General features: G+C 39.7%; 1 protein-coding gene across 4 annotated transcripts in view; it reads right to left on the reverse strand.

The window, feature by feature from the left end:
• The window catches only part of LOC111271863 (uncharacterized), a 48,144-nt gene that overhangs the window by 16,452 nt on the left and 5,717 nt on the right, over positions 1-25,975 (reverse strand). For 3 of the 4 annotated variants that reach the window (XR_002687180.2, XR_002687181.2, XM_022852873.2), the window contains exons 2-5: positions 13,888-14,485; positions 13,152-13,525; positions 11,021-11,235; positions 68-209 (exon numbers count right to left, since the gene is read on the reverse strand). Coding sequence is in view for 2 of the 4 variants with exons in the window: in XM_022852873.2 (XP_022708608.1) it covers positions 68-209; positions 11,021-11,235; positions 13,152-13,525; positions 13,888-14,083 (927 nt within the window). In the remaining 2 variants the exon portion in view is untranslated. The remainder of the gene's footprint in view (positions 1-67; positions 210-11,020; positions 11,236-13,151; positions 13,526-13,887; positions 14,486-25,975) is intronic. The other variant, XM_022852874.2, reaches the window with a different exon arrangement.

The raw sequence follows: 25,975 nt of genomic DNA on the forward strand, positions 1-25,975 counted from the left end.
TGACCAATAATGCTACTAAGGTCTTATAAAAAGCAAAACAAAAAAAAAAACAAGAATTGCTTCTCACCTGGATAGGAGGGCGTCCGCCGAACGATGGCGGCCCGCAGTTACACAGTTTGAAACGGATCTCCTCGACAGGAATCTTCTTAGATTTGGCGACGCCCTCTACGAATTGCTGGTATTCGCGGAACGTCAGAGTCCTTTTGGTTCTGTACAGAAATAGTAGTGACAGTGTGATTAGAACATATCCTGAGCACTCCTTTCTGTGCCCATGCCTTTGTTTGCCCAGCTGAGCATTAATACCAAAAAGAATTTGAGGACTTATCGATCTGATGTCACAGGAAGCGTATTTTCAATGTGGCAATAACTGGTACTAAAATGCTCCGACATTGAATAACTAATTTATTTGTACACAGTGATCTAAACGTAAACGTTATCTCTAGTATAGACAATGCTGATAATGTCGATTCCAAAAAAATCGGAGAAAACTGATTTCGAAAAAAGATATCTTATATCTTTTTTATTAGAAAAATATTATTAGAAAAAAAAAGATAAAGATGAAAATGTTCCCCTTTGGTTTTTATAGATAAAAGAGACAACAAATTGTTTGTGAGTATACGCTCGTTACACGCACTGTTACCTTGCGTATCTTATCTATCTACTAAAAGATCCAACCAATAGTAGCTAATTTGTTTTGAAATCGAAACAGGGTCAACTATATGGACTAAATACACCTTGTGACGACGGCACCGTCAAAAATTTATAAACGGTCAGCATACCAGATGCACTCGACCTCCAGTCTTATCTTAGATTAAAATTTGTAACACAAAGTGCACCTTTAGAAAAGTACTGCAATATCTATATTTGCAATGGAACTTTACTCTGCTTCTTCAATAGAACGCAGCAAATTTAGATCCTGTTGGCGGAAACTAAAAGCAAAAACAAATACGAGACCTATGTAAATTTTGAAAGCGAATGAAAAGTTTAGAAAGCGTTGGTTGCGGCCTGGTAATGAAGAAGAAGAGATTTTTTCTTAAAGTGTTATCTTTGGATTGCCAGGCTTGTAATGAACACGCAGTTTGAGTGAAAGTTTGAACATGAGCACATAAAGAGTGTCCCATGTTTTGCAGATCACGACATGATGGGTACAAAACCACATCTTGAAAATACGATTATACTTATAACAAAGCGACCAAAGTGATATTGAAAAAATGTTTTCTATCTTCCTATAAGTGACTCGACCACTGGGAAGCGTAAATTAAAAAAGCCTTCAGCTCAAGTCCTCATTCTATGAGAGCCTGAGTTGAAAGTTCATTTAGCACGGTAGAATGTAAACGACGATCTTTGAAAGCGATTCAAGACTGTACATGTTCGGCAATTCCTCTTTCGTGTCTGTAGCATGCTAATTTTATTTCAACCTATCCAAATAGCGCCTATGTAATATCATAACCTGCCGGCTCAGGACATACACAAGATAGCACCTTCTGAAGCTCAAGGAGTCACTTCTGACTGAGTATCGAGAAATGCATTCACAGCACCAAACCGTGGGAAGTCGGAACCGGGCATCGATGGTAATAAGTTGCCGGATAAGTTGTTCTAGTATAGAGACCATTCTCGTCACGGCATAGGGATAACGTCTAAACCGAACAAGGTGAAATGACTAACACCACAGGGTGTTAGTTAGGAAGTTAGCTGATGCACGATCTTTACCTGGCATTCCACGTATCACAAATATAGCTAGAAATATCTTATGATACGATTGGTTTGCGTCCGACTTCTTGAAGTAGGTGTAGAAACACATGAACGAGTTTCTGATAACTTCATACAATTGTAACACGTCGCACCGAAAAGATTCTTATTGTTACAGATTTTGTTCCGAGAATATTTTTCGTATAAGTATTGTATGCTTCAACATCAATACGGTGCTTCATAAAACCGCACTAACTTATCATAAAAATGTGTTCTTCGGCTTGCGTACGTTTCGTTATCATTTTTAGTCGGTTTACAGCTTTTGTGAATGTCTTTTCATTTAAAAAAGATTGTGGCCTTTACGAAGGTTTCCGATCCTATTATATATTATCCGAGGACCGAACAAATTTCCGATCGAAGAAAGGTAGCTTTACTGATGTATGGAGAGCCGAATAAGTTAGCCATTAAGAACTGTGCGAGCCCTAAGGCGCCCACTTCGTACAATATAGCGACTAATTCGTAAATCATCGGAAGCTAGCCTCGTAAAACAGGCTTGCCTTAATTAACGCGTTTGTTTTATTTTTGTTTCAATTTAATCTACGCGAGCGGATTTTACTTAGCATTTACCAGGCTTATTCCAAAGAACTACCTATGTATTAGAAACTACCTACATGAGTTTCAACTAGCAGTCGATGAGGTAGAACTCGGCTTACCAGAGGGGCACGCAAACGTGGCACAGCTGCAATATCTTCGAAAGCATTCTCGTTTATTTCGACTACATACCAATTAGTATAAAGGTCTTCCTACTCGCAACCGTCAAGAGAAATCTCCCGTATGCTCAACCGTCGATAGCGTGCAACAAAAAAAATCATAGATAAGCTTTGTTTTCTGAAAATAAACGTCTCTCAAAAGCTTATGTTACTGAGCTTGAACATATGCTAAATAGATTTACCAAGGAAGTGATCTAAAGACTGTCTTTCAAGTAATTCCACTCGAAGATCAGTAAGAACAAATGTTCGTAGATCCTACCAGTATTTCATACTAACGATAGAAAATTATATTTGCATCAACTAGTGCAGTATTGTTCCATATACAGAATGTGTCTATTATACAAACGCAAAATAGCGACACTGTATCGTACGCTTTATGTAGAAACAACCTGCTGAAATAGAGAAAAAAATGTTTTGTTTTCAGAGTGCCTGCGTGACACATACTTCTGAAGAACAGAAAATAGCAATTTGCTAGTTTGCATGTTTTCGCGCTTACATAGCTGCATGGAAATCATTGCTTCAAATGTACTTTTTACTCGAAAGTCCCTCTCTATGCGGTCATGTTAGTCTAGGACGAACATGATGTAATCCAATAATGAGACTGAAATAATACGATTGAAAAAGCATTTACGACCCAGATAATACCAGAAATCGCATCTAGCATGGGGGCTACAAGTTACTGTTCATAAACCAGTCTCAGCTTGTTCATAGCACTTAGACGTTTACCTAGAATTTGTTTGTAAACATTTAGCTGGTTAACGCTTCGAAATATCAGCTTCTATACAAACAGCTGAAAACATTGAAGTAACACACTTTGACGAATAGTAAACGTTCAATTGTGTTTATAGGATACGTAGCTTGGAACACAATGTTCCTTTATAACAACATCAATTCGATCTTTTTATATCGCCCTACAATTCATCATCGCAGTATTCTATCTGGGAAATCAATACTCCTTGGGAATTTACCGTCCTGCATTGAGGCTAGCTCAGTAACAACATCTGGCCTTTAACATATTCCCGACGACAATACTTGCTTTATTCTTAATGGCGACGTGTATTGAAATACATAGATGTTGTTCCTCTATTGGAGACAACGACAGAAGGGGTACAATTTTCAAGTAAAACTTATTAATACCCGCCTTTTTCCAAGGAAATTGCTTTTCACGTACAACTTGGTACAATGTTCATTATCTTCGCTACCCTTAATGACGTCACGTAAGTACACGAAACTTGTACTTGATAGAATCAGGTACGAGAGCATGATTCGTATCGATATCATAGCGTTATGTACAACAACGTCAGCCTCATCATGTGTCCATGCGGAAATCTGTTACGTCACCGATAAGAAACCATTTTGCGATCGCCATTAGCTGCCAATGGTACATTGTAACAGTCACTCAAACAACCGGACAAAGCATCGCAATGCGATTCGATGCTTAAAGAAATTAAATGCTTTCGTAATAAATTGAATTGCTAATGCCGACCAGTTGGCGGCTGAATTGTTTCGAAAGTCGCGACGCCGCCACTCAACCGAAATCACAGCGGTGGCGACAAACAGGAAGTTTATACCAAGGGTGTGAAGTATATCCAGGAGCGAGCTTCTGCCTAGTGCCAGCGAAATCCTGAAGCAACGATGACGTGGTGTTTTCCATTAATATTTTGAATGGATCGTTCAGTCTTTTGTCTTGAAACAACCTTTCGATTTCGGATTACGTTTTCGAGACGTTACGATAATAATTCGTACTATTCGCTACTCAGATAATGAAAATAAGATCAGCTGAGATAGATATTGATTTTCATGAGAAAAAGGGTAATTTTGAAAAAATGTGCACCATCAGATAAGGTCCTGCAGAAGTAGAAGTCATATTTCATGTACAAAACATATAGATTTTCATACAAACACGACTGTGGACAAACGCACCCACGTTCGACAGCTTGCGGTCACATACATCGTAGGGAGAAGAACCTTAGAGGATTACCCCTTTGGCCGAGATGACCTCTTAATAGTGCGCAGGAAAAGATTACATCAGGTCTTTCTATACTTCATTGAAACTATCCGAACTGGTGGCACCGGCGTCCACCAACAAATGTACAACCATAGCACATTTGTTTAGTTTAAATTCAAGCTTGCGCACACTAAATATATATGTATATATACGCCACGTCTCATATGTTGGTAATGAATGCACCTCAGCTCGGAGGTTTTGGAATATGTGCGCGGAAGACCGCGGTACATCGACTTTGTGTCGATACATCTACAGACTTTTCAACTGGAAGTAAAAAGAGGAAAAAATTAACTTTATGCGAATCGGCCCCCACTACAGTAACTGATAACAACAGCGGATGTTTTTGCTCGTTTGCCACTTCCGCCGAGGTCGGTTTGATTAATCTACACAATCCAAGCCAGTGCACCTGGTAAGCTCCAGAATTTCATCATAAAGCATCTATCCACTCCTAAGTGACGAAACGCAGATAAATTTCTGATTTCGTGATTCCTACCTTCCTCCGGAATATGATATTGCCCGATCCGTACTCCCTTCTTCGACATCGTGATTCCTACAAGTTAGAGGGGGCGTCGCTACAATGGAAGCCCAAGATCGGTAGTTTCTTAAAGTACGTACGGATCTTTAACGAAATTTCTCTGTATCTAACAAACACTAAGATTGTGGGAGCAACAGAAACACATAAGACAAATATTGACCAAAGCTAAAGGCTACTAAATGGTGAGAGTTTTTGTTCATGTACACATAGTAAAGTGTAGTAAATCAGGCTATATCACCCTAGAAACACAAGTCCCATAGAATACCCTTGCTAGAAGCTATTACATAAGCCGCTGTGAGCAATTCGACAACTGTCTTCGAAATGTTTCAAAAAAAAAAAAGTTCAAAGGTAGTTTTTCATATCACGGAACTTAGAGGTCGAATTGACTTCGTTGAGATCGACGAGTCTAAGTGACATTTCATAGACGGTGGCGTATGACAAATAGACTCGCATACAGAAATAGTGCACGGTCATAAGCTCTTATTCGGCTTCAAAACGAATTTGAGCACGGGAATAAACAACATTTACTACGTAACCGTTATCATAAAATTAATAGATAAACGTAAACATTATTATAGCATAGACAGTCAATTCCGAATTTCAAAGCTTAAACCTTTTACGTGGATGCGGTTTATTCTGGCGACAGTTTCCTTGAGATTAGTCGATATGGCCTCTCAATGAAGCCTAAGGATGTACGGCAAGTAAACGTCACGGACATAGTGCAAGCCATAGATGTACACCTGTACACTTGATTGCAATCCTTCAAGAAAAAACCGAGATCTACTTTGTAGTGGGTATGCACCCTTCTACCTGACAATTTACTCAGAACTATGAATTTGTGACATAGAAGTTTAAGGCGCCATTTGTTTCTGCAAACGTCTGCATTAACCCAGTATACTTCAATCACTTTTAGTACGATAACTCTTGTTCAAAATAATCTAGCGTACTACTCATGCAGAAAGTTGCAAAAGGCATGCGTACCTGCAAAAATAACTAGCAACTAATGAGGAGACAAGGAATTACTGCCCGCGCCGAGAAGCTGCACAGTTAGCATGTATGCCGTAAAATTCCATTTACGATATAATAATGTATTGTAAGAGAAACACCTATTTGTATGATTTGATGTAGTTACTTCGTACTAACTTTGCCGGAATAAGATGCGCCTGGCAAGCTCATTCAATATGGCAAAAAGACTACAGGGTTACATGGGATTATTTGTCAACGGCTTCATTAATCTTCATCGTGCCACTTGCGCTTGAGCCATTTTCAGCGTATCTACCATGTTTCTACTGGCTGCATACATTTGGGATGATGATCACTTGTTCGGCTCTTATATAAATCATGGGTCTAATATTGTTGAGATAATGGCAAGGATTAGGTTATAATTTATAAGTGCAAAATCCTCTTGGTGAGTTCTTTACGGTGATCAAATGCGACTGGAATAGCCAGACGCTTCTAACATGATCGTATGTCTATGCAGTCGTATATGAGTCGTAACAACAAAGTTGTGACCGAAGAGTTAAAGCTGTGACGGTTTGAGAAACGTGTTGCTAGCTACGAAGATGGCTATTTGAATCGTGTGAGTCCTGCGACATAGCAAATACGTGTGGTTTTAATGCATATTCTGTCTAAACGATGAGACTTTTACGAATACGTTCCGATATTGTGTTTGCCTGGGAAGCTGCTATTTCGCCAAACGACTCTGAGCATATATATGACTTTTCAAGGTACCAGCAGGTTCGTTCCGTACTATTGTGGTACCATATTATCTTTAACCCGCACTTTTATGGCATATTAGATATTAAGTTGTCGACCGTTTTTCTAGCTAAATAACTCTTTAGCCACGTATCTCACGTAATAAGTAGATGTGCTAAAATGATGGTTTATTTCGATTTAGTGTCTTGAAAAAAAATGACACTTCTGTAAAGACCGGCTATATTAAGTTGTTACAGCCGAATTCAGCAGACCTTTTAAATTGAACGGCCTTTAAACTACGCGCCTCTATTTGGTACGTAAAACATTTTTCAGTTGCAAAAATCAATGTTTAATGACCCAGTTTTTATTCCAGTATCTATTCAGAAATGCATAGGAAATTGGTGAAGAGGTTAGGTAGGGAAGCCTTAAGCGACAACAGGGTACAAAAATGATGTAAATGCCTTAAGATGAAGCAAGAAGGTGTCGATATTCGAAGGACAAAAACACATTCCCGCAACCAGGAAAGCTTTTTACGCAGGCAGAGCTTAAAGTTTAAGCGCTCTATCGGAAAAAAAAACTGGCGTTTCCCATGTAATGTGTTGCACAACCACAATCCAAATGCTGAGAATGAGTAAAAAAGGGGTTCCTCATGAATTGACTTGGACCAGTTAGAAATGCTCGTAAACATACAGTCACCATAGGCAAGGCATAATTCTGTCTTTGCCGCCAGCCAGACATGGACCAGGTGAGATGGCGTCGTCTTCATGTTCGGTGGTAATATTGAGTATGTTCAGATACGAGGTGATAATAGGGCTTGCGATAGATATTAGTGGCATTTACTTCTATGGAATACTCGTCGAAATTGAAACAGTTAATGCAGCTTGCCATTTTGAGTTCCTCAATTGACATCCATAGACTGTCAACACGGCAATTGTGAGCACGCAGAGTGGCTATTTGATGAGAATACCAAATCCCAATGTCATGCCTCAGTTACTTTTGTGTTAAACAAAGGAATATTCAAGTCGGGGTTCAAGCCACTTACTCTATGGACTTATGTCCGTGTCATTATGGGGCCTTGCATGCCCTAAAAGGAGCAACATACATTCAACTACAGACTTACTTCAGGAAACTACCGATAAAGAAATTACATGTAGGAACGCGAACAGTAAGTATACGGCTATCCAGAAGCTGCAAGGGCCCTGGAATGGAAGAAATAGGAGAAGAGAACCTCTGACGCATATCAAAACTCATTATTCAGTTCAAACGTATTTTATATCTCGAAGTTCGGCGAATCCACTTGTAACAACGTAATATTTTTACAGTTTTATCACGATGGCGGTACAGATTTCTACAGCGCAATAAGAAAAGATGTGTCATCTGAACGAATGGCGCAAAGAAGGGACTATTGCATTCGTTTCGATATAAAGATATTCTCCGTAGTGCTAGCCCAATTACGGGAAAAGCTGATGAAATTGTAGCGAAATTTGGACACGATCGGCACTTGAGTAGCCATGATATTACTAAGCATGCAACTGATTTGAAGAAAGTTGGCTACAAAGAAACGCTCGACGTTTGGGTGCCACACGAATTAAACTTAAAAAGGATCGTGCCTGGAAAAGCAGCTAATATGGACCTTTGTTGTCGACAATGGAGAACATTGCAGCAAGCCATTTAAAATGATTGTCCGGAACTAGTAAGCAAATAAGACGCTGTCTTCCACGTCGACTGCCCGATGCTGATTAAATTAGAAATACAAATGCTCAAATATGTGGGATATTACCAAGGTCGCTAAAGGCGACCAACGTATTGAGAACAAATTATAGCTCAAAGGCGCGCAGTTTGAATCGTTCAATAGCAGTGCAGATAAATTGTAATAGAAGATCATTAATGAAACCGTCAATTGCCTATTACACAAATAGAAGAAAGGAAACGCTATCTTGTTTTTGCCTTCCGCGTTGGCTCAGTCGGCTATACTTGTATCTACGCATTTGCAGCTACTTTAAAAAAGGAAACAAAATTTTGTCTTCTCAATGGATACCATTACTGCGAAGCCAAACTACGCTTGTTATTTACTGCACTTGTACCTATATTGAGGCTCTCAACGAAGTGTTATTCTATTTTGAAGTGTCTTTTCGCAGCACGATATTATTTTATCAATGTGAAGCTCAAGTGAAGGCCAACACGACAAACCATTCAATCATTATCAATTATATCAGCAATGCTTGTAGCTTGTTTGCTTAATTAATGAATTTGTTTAAGTTTTGCTATTTTAAGCTGCCTCGGGCAAAAAACCAATATATATATATATATATCATTAATTTCGTTGCAATAAGTCGTGCGGATGAAATTTGTTACGGTTTATCGCAATTTATAATACGACTTACGTTAGAGTATAAAGGTCATTCTGGTATAATTAATTACTCGATATCTAACAGCTATGGAGCTGTTGTTCCAATCATTGAAACAATTCATAATACTGCTTTATGTTTTCTAGGGCTTGTCATAAAATAGGCTTATCATAAAATCTGTCGACGAAATAGGCATCATATAGGCAAATATCATACGAAATAGGCACCCCTATAACTAAAAAGGCAGGCCACAGTCTCATACATCAAAACTGAATCAATTCGAGAGTTAGATCTACAATATTTGTTAAGACAAACCTTTTAATTATGCTATCTTTTAATAGCGGCTAGCTGCGTTACTTTGACCAAAGGGCGGTATCAGCTCATCTGAACACCATGTACTTGACATTGATTTCTTTACTAACAACGATTTTGATCACTACTTTATAACGATATTCAGTACACCACTGCCCTTTCTGCTCTAGTGGGCCAATTGCTCTCTGTTTAATCATAATAACTAATAAGCCCATTTAAATCTAAATGGGCTTATAATATAAATAAAAAAAACCGTAGTTTCGCTTAGATAAGTAGGGCGTCATTTTTGTCCATTGTATTCAACAACCAGACCGGCATTCTAACGGCACACCCAGGCCGCACTTGTCATGCGGTCCGAATATGTTGGCTTGGCGAAACAACAAGCTCGTTATATAATAGCTAGCGTGGGAACTCTGAAATTGAGGCATGGCGTCGGCCGTCGCTATGCAGCCGAGTGAAGGTTCGTTGTTTTCTTTCATGGAAGTCGAAGCTTTTTTTCAGCTTTGCTAGAATAGACATGTCCTCAGGCTAGGGGGTCACTGCATTTCTATGGATACTTCCTCGTCAAGTCTTGTTCTATCGTTTTCAGTTTCTGCGAGCCCATGAGGTTTCGTTAGAAATGGCTGTTTTTGTAGGATACATAAACCTCTCTAGTGCCACTGGTGCCTTGTCTTATCTAAGTAGTGGCCTTTATCCTGTCTAGGGGCAGTTCTGCTAATAAATGAGGAATATCTACTGCTCTAAGGGAACCTGAGATACGAAACGTTTTTGTAGATTCTTGATTTGCTAGTTACTGGTCGCAACGGGAAGCTTGAAGCGAAAATTTTTCAAAAGCAGCACCGTGACGAATTAATACAAATGGGTTGTTATTGTGCTATGAAAAGTGTGAATTTTGTGTTTTGCGTTTTTTTTTTTTTTTTTTCGCACGAGCAAAACTTACGAGAAACAAGTGTGCCAGGGTAAGGGCTTTGTGGAAGATGCAAGTGTGTACTCTGCAGCACTTTAGGTAGAATACAGTTAGGCATCAGTCTACATAATAAGCGGTATTTATTTTCACTGTGACCAGTGATCTGCTGTAGTAATGCAATAGGCAATGGCTGTAATATATGTAAATATATTTGGCGAACAAAAGCATAGTAAGAGCAATTAACACTGTCTCTGATACGTCAGCTGTCTTATTCAGAGCCGAGTGATTAGAAAAAGGAAATCTAATAAAAGAGATTCACATTGCTGAACTAGGCGGCCATATTGTGATCTCTCAAACGAATACCGCAATAATATTACAGAGAGAAAACAAAATAAGAATAACGAAAAGCAGAATTGAACCTTTCGAGCGGTTGAATTGTCGACCACGCCATTTTACCTGGCTTGGGACGTTAGGTAAGCAAAATTCGTCATCGCTCATAAATAAGTTCGTTCTCCCTTTTTTGTTCTCGTATTGATACAATATGGAGATTGATATCGAAACACCTCACACTTATGCCGTTCTCTGAGAATAAGCTTTTTTTCTTTTTTCGAAAATAATGCATTATAGTTATTTCAACTTCACTATATCGTCGATAGCCTAATTTCCTACACAGAATCCAACGAAGATTAAGTGGCGCTACAACTCGACGTTAAGCAGAAGCTAATAAAAGCCTATTCTTATTCATTAATTGCTTACTTGGCGATTTTGCGGAAGTAGATGCCCGTGTCCGTCGTGGTAAGCCGACGTCCATCGATCACCCTGGCCTGTTTCCACCAACGATCCGAATTGGACAGACTCATCAAATCGCCCGCTCCTTTGGAGTCGCCAAACTTCGCGAAAGTTTTGAACATATCGGCAAAATCCTCGCTAGAAGCCTCCTCAGGCTCAGGACTTTCGGAGGGGCTCACCAGCTAGAAATGTAACGTGCTAGTTACTTCTCTCGAAATTTAGCCATGACGAAAAGCATTGAGTAAAGAGGAAAATGAATCTGACTAGAATTGGATGCCGTTTACCACACGCAAATGAAAAACATGTTGCTTTATTCAACGTCTATTGTACTCGTCGATTACCAGAAATTGTAATGTCTCCAATGACCGAAACATTGGCCAAAAATCAGCGTTTGTCACTGGTTTAGAGGAATGACAGGCACTTACAACAATGCACGGCCAGTGTGGTCGAAATTTACGTACGCTCTAAGATACCTTCTTTTTCCCTTATTTTTCTCGCTTAGTTCCTAACATTTGATTTGTTTAATGTGCTAAAATCATTTAAGTTTACGGATATCCGAATTTAAAAATTCTATTATTATAATTGTAATTTTGCTAGGTTTTTGTTAGTACGAGGTCACGATGACTGCTTTCGTGTGCGTCATACAATTTTTATCATAAGCCAAATGCGTAACATTGTGTCACGCAGCCTAAATGTCGCACAGCATGCTGACACGATGGAGGTGTCTCATCAATTCATCCAAGAATAGGGTATCTACGAGTCGCGTATCTAAAATGACACTATACAACAATGGCATCTATACATATTATCAGCCGAAGTGAAACGGCAGAAAAAAGAAGTTTGTCGGAGCGGTCAGCCACTTACCGGGGCTACCCGTGATTTAGTATATCTCTAGCAATAAGAAGACCCTACTGAGCTCCTTGCGAAGACAGACGTTTTATTCTGTTGTTTGTCCCCCCCCCCCTTTGTTTCGTTTCCACATCCCACTAACTCTGGAAGAAAAGAACGCTTGCTTCTAGCGGGCAGAATACCGAAAACTGATACACTAGGCTTCACTTGTCTTCAGTGCTCCCATTTCCTTACGATTGAATGGACAAGCGAACCTGTTCAGCATCCACGCACTCTTGCGTGTAGACAATCCCCTATACATCACTACATGCAGTAATTAACGTGTTATACTGTGAGGATCTCGCGTGGATCATGCGTCACATGCATTGCGTCGCGTGCCATGCAGTCATTTCTAACGCTGTTCACTCTCACTTTTCTGGTGCCTATTGGTAGCCCTTATTGATGTCGGTGTTTGTTCCTAAATACGTACATACGCAGACACGTATGCACAAAGCATCCTTTTTTCTCTCTGCCTCATATACACACTACCCGCAATACTCGCTCAATTTGTCCGCTAATAACACGGTACAGCAGGCCGATGATCTACGATTCGATCGTCGGCTCTTTTGGCGTGGCCATCTTCGTCGCAGAGTAGCGTTGCTTGACGTCGGCTAATGATCAGCCTCATTGAAGTATCTTAGTTTGGCGATCTTAGGGGTGGTTTGTGAAAGTGTAGCACAAATATAGCGACATACTCGCATCACGGAATCAATTTGCTGGGCGATATGATTTGAGGCAATATGAAGCTAGTGCGTACGAATAAAACATACCGAATAGAGAAACAAACACACAAAGCCTATATGGTGCACAAAGTAGAGTTAGGTGAAATAGAAAAAACAAATGTTTTGATCGTTAACAAACGGACACACATTAGGTTAACTGACCTGATTGGTCCCGGTTCTGTTCCACGCATTAGAATGGCCCTGATTGGACGCGTTTAAATCAGCGGTTTGAAACTGATTATTAAATAAATGAACACTTGAAAGTATTGGAAGGTACGGCCACACCCTCGTACAACACGTACATTTTGTACATGTACATGCATATGCGTAATTAGAAGATTACTGGCAAAAATAGTAATACATCAACATGTTTGGATGGAGATTAATACAATCTACATAGTGCATATAGGGTGCAAAATTAAATTTTACTTAGATAAGGTTATAAAATTACAAAGTAGAAAGCACTACAGGGCGCACGCTCAACTTACGAACAGTCGCTTGAATTCAGCTAGTTCCTCGCGAACGATGTTCGAAATATCTTCGATCAGCCGTCCTTCCATTAACAGTAAGTGTTCTTCAAGGCTTAGCAGCCCACTGGCGTCAAGTTCCGCCGCGTATTTTCCATCGTCGTTGTCCTTGGTCAATCCGACATCGGATTTTTTCAGAGCGGACTTGGTCGCCAACTCGAGGAAGGTTTTTGAGTAGAAACGTTCCTCGTCATGTTTGTCTTTACCGATCTCGTCCTTATCCTTCTCTTCGCTCTCGGACTGCGACTTATCCGACGCGTCGTCACCTTCGTGGTCCGAAACCTGATCACCATCATCACGGTTCTTATCCTCGTACAGGTAATCTCCGCCCTCACCTTTAACAAGCATGTTTGAGTTGAACAGAAAAATGAGGAACACTTCTTTTTCAATGGCCGCCTGAAACCTCTGCCACCACGACGACTGGTCGGGCATTGCGCCTGATTACAGGACTCCTCGTGGTGCTGGCTTTTTGCATGTAGTAAAAAGAGTAGATTTTTAGGAGACGTTACTCTGTGCTATGCGGACAGATATGTCGACAAATGATGGGATACTGAATGTGTGCCTGTCTGAACTTGACGGCAGGATGGTAATAAGGCATTTGAGGTGGCAGTGGGCATATGCTAAAGGAAATGATTGACTGCTAGTCATCAGTATCGGTTGTTTTCTTGGTTGATGGGTTAGTAATGGTGATACTCACGTTTTGAGGAGCCTATTCCTCCCTGTTCGTCCTGATCAGAGCTTTCCTCGACAACGATGGAGGGATTATCCTTCCACTGATTTGAGGGCCGCTTCTTGATCTTTACGCGTCTGGGTGCATCCTCCATGACGAGCATCATGTGGCGTTGGCCCCTTTTGCCGACCTCGACGTAACGGTGACGCGTCGACTTGCGCATGCTGGTTAGTTGGTAGGAAGGCTGCTTGCCTCCCTGCCTTTCTTTCTTCCGTTGTTTCTTTCGCCTACCTTTACCTTACCGCCACCCAGCGATTGCTACCTGACCAACGACCGCTTAGCGCTCGCCGGCCACCCTTTCTCGCTTGCGAGCGCCTCCTCAACCACGGCCGAAGCAGCAGGAGGAATGGCGGTGGTGATAGTACAGGCAAACTAACAGGAGTTACAGTAAATATTGAAGACGGCAAAGACGACGACGATGCGCGAAAAGGCGAGTCAATACAAGTCGCGTTGACGTAATTTGTTGCGGCAGCCGCCGGCCGGCCGGCCGGCCTGCTCACGAGCGGCGGGTGGAACCAAAGATGGCGCTGAACGCGTCGCAGGTTCTGCAATGCACTTGAAACAACTAGAATAATAATTGTGTAAGGTCTATCAGCAAGGCCGTTGTAATGAACGTCGCCGAATTGAGCGTTGGGCGCTGGTCGACCTCACCTATGTACTATCATTATGTACTTCAAGCGTGGCGGTAGCCTACCGCATTATACTGTAGTTGATAAACAGACACCGACCGATTCGACCAACAAGAAGCTAACGAAAACTACCTAACGAAACGGTATAGGAAAACATTTTCTTCTACCTGTTTTTATTAGCCGGACCTTCAAGTGATGCCTGCTACCGTCTGTATGTATACGCAAGACTACATGCAGGACGAGCAATGTTTTAAGCCGAACCTGCGACAGAACGAACAATTCTATTCACAAACCGACCTGATGCGTATTGGCCATATAAAAAAACATGACGAATTGATTAGCTCGTGGGTTGCGCACCTGCTGTATTTAGCAGCACGACAAAGCACGTAGCGGCAAGCGAACATATCGCTTAAAAGTTTAGTGCTACTGCCGCAAATGCTAAATGGAAAATAGTTGGCCTTGCGCAAAATAATATAGGATAGACAATGGGCGATAGGTGACTGAGCAGCTTCGTCAGCTAACGCCGCTGTCTGTCGATGGTAATTATGGATTGTCGCGGTTTCAATGCACGACTAGTGACTAGCTTCGAAAAGGAGCTCTCCGGTGGATAAGTAAATACCTCCAAACTGGGTTACATAATCAATGATCGAAATTTCGACTACAAGGATACTACTACGAATCGCATTATCCTATAATTCACACGATGAAAGCCGAGGATTATGCTGCATCAATCGTCATTGCGTGAAAATTATGATGACTAAATAACGGTAGTTCGATGGGCAAAAAACCTAATTCGTTAAAGAATGATTAAACAATCATATTTCATTGCTCTTCCAACAGTAATATTTTCAAATATTTAAAAAAATTATCCAAAAAGAAAACAGTCAAAATTTTGCTTAAATAAAAGACTATAATGAATGATGCGTCAGCTGAATTACCGCCCATCAGCTAAAGCATTTCACGTATGGTAGCCACTTATTGTAGACACCCCTGTCGACTTCATTGAATACGTTCTTTCTCTCTTTTAGTTGCGTACTTAAAAAATAAGTATCAGTTGACGTTTTGAAGAAATGTCTCTTCACAATTTAATTAAGAGTAAAAATATCCTATCTATAACGTTATTATGATTACTATATAAATACGATTTATATATAATCAAGATCTATTATTAGTCCTAACTGAACATATATTTATTGCAGGCTTTTGGAAAAGCAATAGCACCCAGTTATGATAATAATCTCTATTTCCGCCAAAAACGCTTACACTCAGTTGCTCTGATACTGTTCTCTGCTGTTATAGCAGATGGTACGATGAATAATTTACAAATAGATCCACGGCTTGATTTGGAGTGTTAAGTATTCCATGTAACATAAGCATACAAACTAGTGCGCCCAATAGTTAATTTCATTTAACCTATGTGACGTACATGCCTTCGATAAATGCACCTCAGTTGGCGGGATGTGTCGTTCTCATAGTGAATTCCGTTTCTGATTTATGCCTGTCTATTCGATGCTGGCCAAAGGCCGACCGACTTGGTTTGCGTACGTGGTAACACGTACCACCCACCAACAGACCCCGTTTTCTGCCCCCGAAGATAAAACACCCTAATAATACAACTAAAAATAATAAAAAGAAATATCTCTGACGTCTACCACCTTCTCAAAGGGTGAAAAAACGACATATGACTGACTTTTTTTTTTCAATTCAGTGTTGAGACGTACCGAAACAGAGATTTCGCTACAAGATACGCTAAATAACGTACCGTTGGACAAACATACCCCGTATAGCTTGCTTGAGCTAACTTCCTTTTACTGTGACTGCTTTTGCCTGTACATGATTCTCGACGACAACGATAGTGCAGTACTAAGGGGTAATGGACCGACGCAGGCAATGTCAAGGGCCTTTTTCTCCGTAGGTGAATATTGGGCAAATATTTACCACTCTGTTCCGTACTGGTATGCTAACTATTATTAGTTAGGCCAAATAAAACAAGCCCTCAAATACTGGAAATGTAGATACCCGAAATTGATACAACTTTACGATTGGCCTTCAAGGCCATTTGCGCGATGCCTTACGACGACGTAGCGAACCCTGCACGCACCTTGCTTTCTCGATATTTCCGGTGTATCGATGCTCGAATTCAGCGTTTGATAGTGGTGACCAAGCATACAGAACGGAGACAGTACGTCACTGAATGAGCGAGCTTAGCGTACTTTCTAGAAGATGTATTCAAGTTGAAACAGCATCTTAGCAATGTTGTTGCCTTTATGCATTAGAAGGCTTCCCACAAAAATATACGTGTATGAATTTCAGAAAGAGAAAAAAATTTACCCGGATAGCGGACTGATAGACGCCATTTTGTAGATATAAACAGATTAAGCTTGCGTTCAGTTTTATTTATTACGTAAAAACTCTAGCCGAAAGCCTTTGCTAAGTATAGGCTATTTGAAGACAAAAGAAAAACTACATCTGATATACATCACGTATTGTTTAGTTCAAATTATGGCTTCAAACTCGGTTATCTAGACCACAATTGAGCTTCATAAGAACAATCCTCATTACTATATAACGCATTATTGATATACTCGACTATGAGTTTAAGTGTAATATCAGCCATAGATAGAGAGGAGCCCGTTGGATGGCCTGTGTCTGTAGAGAATAGCAAGAATCTCGAAATTTCTATAAAAAACAGTTCTACCTATTTTATCTATTGAAGAAGTACACAGTACTCATAATATCAGTCAATACAACGTAACGATGTCTCGTTTATTGTACGTTCCAGATGTACACTGTGATAATATATTTAGCGACAGTAGATGGGCCTGGCCCAAGTTAGCAGACCCACTGAGTTTCTCACGCATGTCTCACGGAGAATTAAATGCCACCGGCCCAAAATATCAGACAAACACCAAGTTCATACCTTATTGGCGCAAGCAAACGGTAGAGTTGAAAAACGTCAGGTTACAACACCGTTATTATGAATTCGTTTAAAATATAATTCCAGCCTTAGGATCTACGTATTAGGAGGTCACATCAGTTACGGCCATTTTGATCTACTACTTCCCTTTACTAAGGTGTCGCCTATATATCCAGCCTTACATACGGCTGGAAAATTTGTTCGCGCTCTACAGGTGCGTCATCATCGTTTTATTCGGGTTACAAATTTCAACAATAACTTCGACAATTTGAAAAAGTATGTCAACCGATAAGAAGCATCACTTATAGCGTTTTTTTTTTTCTCATTGTTAACCTATGTTAAGAAGCTACCGAAAGTGCTTGCAATAAGTTAACGTATAAAATGACCGCATCATAACTAATTATACTATTCGAAAATTGATTTGGCAAATTCAAAAACTCTATTCTCGATCTAAAGCACGCTGTTCTCCGGCGTTTTTGATTTCAGGAAGGATCGCCTTGCATGATGGTGGATCACTGATAGATAGGACACTATTTATGATTATAAACTTACAGGCACGGTACATGTATACTGGTAAGATGCTGGCTACGGAGTTTCGTTACAAAAACAAAAAGTTAAGGTGGGAATTTAACTTCTCTTTCACCCAGTATACCATCTCTAGAGCCCAAAACCGAACAGGAACATCGACATATAATCCGGACAACGGACTCGGTATTGAAACACGGTTTTTGCACTAAATAAACTTGTTAGACAAAGCTAAGCAACGACTTCTGGTCGAACAAACAAAGAGTTTTCGACTATCGAGAATGAGAAGCAGTAAAATAAGAAAAAAAAAAACATAATATTACCGCTTTATATTCTAATTTTAATCTGTCCAGGCGGCACTTTAGCTCCCATAACAATGATGATTAAAGCGTTCCCCTAACTTTAAGCCGTTCATAAAAACTACTTAATGTTGGTAGCAGAATAGTACCAGCAGCGCACGGTTAAGGCTTATTTTCGTAAACGGTATATTATTGAAAGGCGAAGTTGGCTCAATCACACTTTGGACGCACGTATCCAGTTTGTAGCAAACATAAAAAAGAAAATAGCTCTCGATGAAGTATAGATCAGAGTTCGCTCATACTATTTTAGCATGTGATTTGGAATTCATTATAACATCTGTGCTAGAATGTTCAGGCTCCGGGACTGGCCCAGTGTTATGCCAAGCGTCACGCATCTCGTACGAAATTAGCGACACAAACCTAACGTGTTTTATACATGTTACATCTTTAAATGTTGAAAATTTAGGCCTGGTACGTCGGTTCTAATATCCGAAATTTACTGAACGAATCTGAGAAGACTGCTATTCACCTCATACCACTATTCCGTTATATGACGAAGTGCTCTGGTTAGATTATTAAAAAGTTACAAGTTACAGAGATTACATTTTTTGCGTTTGTTGGAAAAATAAGAGAGCAGGTATTGATATTTGGTAATATTGATAAGGCATAAATATATAAATAAATAATGGACCGCCACCATTCCAAGACAGCGCAGAAACATTTAATGAATGGCAAAATACATCAAACCGTGTACAAACAATTGCTATACCATAAGGGCTAGACCTACCACAGTATAATTAGTACATTAAAACACACGAACTTGTCCAATAAATTTTCGATCCATGATTCGGTCCCCTCTACCCTATACATCTAGGGGTATGTCACGCCCACATCGTTTCCTCCTGCTGGAGAGGATCTAAGATCGAGTACACTATCTAGAGTCCCTCCTAAAATTTCTACCGTACACGTGTAGGCGACCGCGTCGATCTAACATGTTCCGAAGTTTCTCAAAAGTTGCCATGTTTATCGAAAGGTGAATGAAGCAATATTAATTACGTTAGTCAACGTCATAGTCGTTTCAAAAGGAAGCGGAGAAGGCCAAAATTTATTTGTTTCCAGTGTCGTATCCCTTTGCACGTTCTTACATCTGTCTGTGAGCGATGATAGACGCGATATACGTCCTCTCATTTTCTGTTTATTAAGTAACGGTACTATTTGCATAAAATAGAAGACTCACATAGTGGCCCTTGAAACGTTCTACTCGGTGGGCGGCAGGCCTTTATCCACTTGCGTGGCCCGTCCTTATTCCTATCTCGTTCATTGGGCAAATGATATATGATGCAATAGAATTCGCTACCATTTCAAAGATAACCCGCTGACCGTAAACGACAGCATAGAATTGAACGGATGTGATTTTGAAACAATGGCACGCAACAGTGCTGGGGTCATTTTTTAGCTAGCTCTCTTTTGCAACGGCCACAGGTGAGATCAAAGCGATAGCTATACACAGCCGATAGCAGAATCTGGTTAAAAAGTCAGCGACGAAACCCTCGAATTTCGGCTGACTTCGAGGCAGTCGGTATAGTGCGCAATGGTTCTGCTTGTGTCCGTGATTTTGACGAATGCTTTGATTTTGTGCCGTGGCTTTAAGGGACTGATTTGCAAAGTTTCGAAATAGAAAACAACCAAGAAGAACCGTCTTTGAATAGTGGCGCATTGCCTCACGTTAGCTCGAAGATTGAGTTAACGTCCGGAACTTTGTTTTCATCAATTAAGCCGGAAAACAACATCTTTCAATTAGCTCTGATTTAAATTCACTTAGAGTAGAGAGTGCAGGCTACACTGAACTCCACGCTTTCCACAATAGAAACATCAGTCGTTGGGAATTTTCAAAAATAGAACCCCTTCTCAATATAAAACGACAATCCACAACCTTTCGTACGTTGTTCGCTATCATATAGTTGCATGTCGAAAAAGTATCTAACTTTTTAAAGTTATCTAAACTTTAATTCAGAGCGACAGTTAAATCACATATCTCTAGTATCAGAAGTTGTGTCGGGTCGGCGTTGGTGTAATTTTAATACTGAGATCTGGCGTTAGTAGCCCTGCCCTTGCCAAATAACTAAACCATTAAATAGTCTAAATGTACCAGTCGAAGAAAACTGGCGGCAAAAAGGAAGCTTCGGCGTAAGACGAATTTATGCAAAAAAAATATACATATTTTTTTCCCCCCATTTGCTAAACTCTACAGACACGCAATGAAAGTTCTGAAGCGGTTGATTACAGCTGATGACGAGTGGACCGTATGCAATAATAAGAATGTGAGAAAAAAAAAAATTATATGGTGTGTAATCCAGACTGACGCCAAAGAAGATGGTGCTATGTATAGCGGAATTGGAAGAGCTGGTGCTATCTGGCAAAGCGATCGATTCAGATCTTCAGTGTCAGCGACTAAAAAGATGATAACAAATAGTGAATAAATTCGATCGGGTGTAGTGAAGAGAAGAGTGGCGTCGCTTTCCACATCAACAGTATCAGACCACATACACCTTTCGTTATATGGCAGAAATAGACGCACTTACAGGGGAAATTTTAATATATGTGTCCGCATAACCCACAGCTTGCGCCATAGAACTACCATCTGCTTCGGTCTTCATAGAACTCCTTTAATGGCGTTAATTTGGCTTCACAAAGGGGATACAAAAATCATTTGTCACGATTTTTAGCCCAAAGACCATAAAAGTCTTACGGTGATTATCGTGAATAGCGAAATGACAAAAGGCAATCGCTCGAAATGGTGTATATTTAGCTTAATTGTAATTTGAAAACATAAACAATGTCTGCTTCGATTTGGCAAATGCTTGAAACTTTATTGACTCCTGAGTAATACACGGCAGTCCCTGTGCCTAATTGCCCGCAGTAAGTTCAACTTAATAGTTAATGGCAGCCTTTCTAGTCAATACTAGTAATTTTTGGGCTATTATTTTGTGCAAAATGCTCTCATTTTCATTTCCAAATTAGTGAACTTTTGTTTTTTTCCATGGTTTTCAGCTCAGTTGAAAGTTTACCGATCTTAAACTCTGGTTCACAGAAGATATCAACATGAACTGCAGAACTCATATAGTACAGTCTCATTGTATACGTTTCAGTCTGCCATCCTGTATTCCTGCTGGTCGTTCATGCTTAAACAAATCATGAGAGAATTGGTGAACTCCTTAGTAAACGATTAACATGATTCCGTTGCCAACTATGCAGATACGGGCCAGTTTCTAGACATTTCTCATTCTCGAAGTGCACTTATGTTTCTGTCCTTCACTATGTCCTTTTTACAACTTCCGTTTTGGCGGATCTTGTCGTTTGAAAGATGTCTTTTTACTCATGCTTCCATCGTATGTACGTAATGAACTTCGTCTATATATATATATATATATATATATATATATATACGTTGTAAATTTAAGTCCAAGCATGAGCTATTTGCAGAGACGAGATGTATTCGTAGGGAAACAAATCTGTAGGCACGCAGCTATGCAAAAGGGCTATATGTATGTATGTATGTATGCCCTTCTGAAGCTTCCATATTGAACTATACTAGTCTAAAGATAAAGCGCACATAGGCATAAAGCGTACTTAGATGTAATCCCTATGAAATTACAAACCAAGATATTTTGATGAACTTATCTATTACAACAGCAGTACATACCCAAGCGGTTTTCGCGTAAGCAGAAAACGAATGCATAGGTCACATCAATAAGTTTTGTGTACGGATCGCAAAAAATGTCATACGAAAACGATTATCGTTCGTAAAAACTCAAAATACTTAGAAGATAGTAAAGGCACGTCCAAGTATAGGATAGCAATCAAAGAGCGGTGACACGAAACAGACCAAGCGAGCGGAGGCTACAAGAGACGAAAGCACATGACTACAGGAAGATATTTTCCTATAAACCTGTTTGAAGGTGGCTTTAATGACGAGTGGCAGTAATTAGCATGAACATGCTTAGGGAAAGACTCATTTTGGTGTCTACGCCTGATCTGCATAACTCATTACAGTGCCACCCAGTTGCGCAGCTATTTAAACACCGTACGATTTTATTAATACATAGTTGTGGGCCAATAATAATAATAAGTGATATGATAAATTATTATTTTTGTGATGGTTGCAAAAGCTGCTACTGTAACTAATCTATATCTTTAGCAGTAACTGAAAGGTTTTGTCTCCTAACTAGTATCCGTTATTATTTCAAGTAGGGCCATCAAAGACTCTGTTCAATATAGACGGGCGCAAGCAAGCCGTTAAGTATAAATCTGGTGTTATAAACACGAATTCTGCTACTAATTTCTCACTACAGCATAAGGGAAGATATTCTATGGGAACGAAAGCATGTTATACAATAAAAAGTTTCAATGATTATCACATCAGCGTGACCCCAACGGGTGATGTATGCCTTCATCCGGATCAGATAAATCGGCATCTACGAGGCGGAAAAGCGACGTCTGCATGTGACGTTCGTTGCAAATGACCTTCAGCGCGAAGCCTCACGCGGCTCGTCATTGTAATTGAATTATCAGTGGTCGCCTCTGTTAAGAAAGGTAACTCAGAGCTGAACGGCAATTACAGTACAAAAGAGAGAAGGGGAGGGCTATTTACGGAGATGTTTATTTGCATTGTTATGTACCTGAAGCTCCAGGTACTAGATAGCCAACAGCATTTAACCTTCAGAGATGGGCCGTTCGCCAGTTCCTAAGGCGCAGATTGGATACAACTGCAGATAGCTGTTATGGCATTTTTTAAATTACGCATAAGGAAAACCGGAGCAACTGCACAACGATTATGCAATCCTGGCGGGACAGATAAGGGGGAAGTGACTGTAAGCAGACGCTGTAGCGGGTACACCGCATAGTAGCTACCGTTTCCAGATATGTAAACCTGTTTTTTGGGATTTCGAAAACCCAAATGAACTAATTGGCAAAAAATTGTCACTAAAGGGAAAGCCCATCAACTATAAAATAGATTCATTGCAGGTGTAGAAAGACCCAAGTGTCAAAAAGAACTACTTGAGCCAATATATAAAGTCTAATTTCCTAGATAAAATGATATCCTCATGCGATTAATATATTTTGCTCTCTCGCTCCGTTTCAAAGAAACACTGTATTTATAAGAAGAGATGCCTTACTATCGCAACGGACGTAGATCGAACACATTCTATCGTTCATCTTAACTCTAGAAAAACGTGACCTGTGGCAGTAAATATTTTTATGCGATTATATTTCACGAAATAAATAGTTATTTCGTTCATAAGCGTGAGACGGAAAGCGTATTTTCGTATCTGGCCAAAATTTGTGTACTCTACCTTTTCAGTGAAATTTGCGTAAGAGCGAATTTCCACCCTGACGAGTCACTGAATTGTAGAAACAACATCTACATGTAGAGTAGAGTGGAACTTAGAATTTGCACATGTTTCAATGAGTATTATGAACATGAATTGATGATATTTCTCTTATTTATGATGTATATTATAGAAGTTCGTCGTGCACTACCTTTACAAACAGAAATAAGTGAGGTTCTTATTTCGCCGGTAGGTAAAACAATAAAGCTTCTTATAGTCATCATGTAGGAACCGATACATGTTACCCATATTTAATCATAGTAGCCGGTTAATGCCTCTTGAAGATACTGAGAGCTACTTCGTGAAATCTAATACGCCTAAAAGAGCATCGTCTGTATGAAACAGAATCAGGCTGACAGAGCAGAAATCCCATAGCGTCGAGCTGAAACAGTTGGAGTCCGCAGGCGATCGACAAACGAGAAAAAAGGCAATGCGAGGTACAATCGTAAACGTGAAAGGTAAGCTTACACGTGGGGTGTTTGTTTATTTTTTGAAAGAAAAACCTTCGATTTTTGTCGGCAAAGGGCTATCAGAAGAACTAGAAATTTTCTATAAACGACGTCTTGTTGCGGTTGTGATCTGTCCACTGTCAATGCTTTAACAGTTCAAAAAAAGCGACATTTAGAAGATAGGGTCTGATTCTGTAAATCAACCTATTTCATTAAAAAGTATGCTTGAAGTAACCCGTAATTTCCATACTGTAATACCATAAATAAAGCATACCTTTTTATTACTGTTATACTAGTTTATGCTTTGTAATATTGTCAAGTACGTCATAATCACCTATCATCTATCTATCTAGAGCTAAAATTAATGGGAGTGATAAATTGAAATTTGCTCGAATCGTTGATATACGGTATATGCTGTGTTCAAAATCATCGTTTGCTAATTACAAAAAACGTCGTTCGAATCATTGTCGTGCCGTTTTTTTAACAGGAGAGTTTTGCATAACTCTGCATCTATTTACCGAACACAATTGTATGTTTTTTTTTTTTCATGTAAAACACCAACTTGCGCGCTGAGCATGATGCGTATTGAACTTCTGCAGTATCATCAACCATGCGCAAGACCTGAACAATATGTAAGGGTCGCTCTAACTGGAGCACCTCGGATATATGGAACTAGCTTTATCAACTTGATAACTATTTATAGGTTCTGTACAATTATTTTGTTGACAACTTCATAACCGCTATTTTGTTCAAATACATAACAGAATAGTGCCATCTATGTATACCTACTGCTTTGACAGTATTACTTAACGTCTTCAACAAAATTTTTTCTCTGAAATTTATACGGATCTCTTTTTCCTCACCACTGAGTCTTTTTTGTCGTGCAAGCATACAAACTAGACGAAACAAAAACAGTTATTTCACCAAACGAAAGGGTGGGCGTGACAATCGTCACACTATTAATTTACAATTAATTGGTAAAATCAAAAGAAAAATGGCCACGTTTGAACTAGACAGGCCTGTGACCATCTACAACTGACGCAGAACGATAGCAAAATTAGCTAACTTTTCGATGGTAGCTTTTTTATTTTTCTAGTAAGTTGAAGTCAGGATATTTTCATCATAAGTAAACTTTCTTAATAGATTTTTAACGATGCTAATGCAAGCATTTTGAAAAACTCGTACAATTTTCCCGAAGGGAGACAGACCGCCTAACGTCTCGAGAGATATGTGTGTCAACAAAATTATTTCTTCTAGGTTCGAATCTGTAGTTCGTCGGTGTTTAGCCTTCTGTTTGTGCTGTTTTACCTAGCGTGATGCTAAATGATTTTGTTCCAAGACACGCGATAGCTTGTCGTTCAACAAAACGGTTGGAAATTACCTTGCCCTCCGCCACTCCCGAAGACAAGGCCTCTTTTTAACAGAAGAATGCACCATAACGCAAGATATAGTGCTTTGTCACTAAAATCACAGCATTCATTTTAGTAACAGTTGATAATTTTAGACACACAGATTTTCTTATGTAAGACTCGATTTTACGAGAACATTCCTTACGGCCCGTACATATGTGTATCTAGGAGAAATCTTTAACAATGTTGCACCGGGTGGTCTGCTGAGGCTTAAAAATATCGGTTTGTAGCTTAAACTGTTTAGTTCTGCACTAGCATGCTTCCTGCAACCGCATCGCGGAAATCTGTCATGTACATGAGGACTCGATGAGACACGCTGATGGGGCCTACCTCAGCTCTGTGACAATATTTCATTAAGTAGGAGATCAATTTAATTCCGGCGCTAAAATTGACAATCCTAATTGTACTAATAGTTCTTAATTTAGTTAATCAGTACT

Source organism: Varroa jacobsoni, unplaced genomic scaffold (genome assembly GCF_002532875.2).
Source record: "Varroa jacobsoni isolate VJ856 unplaced genomic scaffold, vjacob_1.0 contig01148, whole genome shotgun sequence".
In the NCBI taxonomy this organism is placed as follows: Eukaryota; Metazoa; Arthropoda; class Arachnida; order Mesostigmata; family Varroidae; genus Varroa; species Varroa jacobsoni.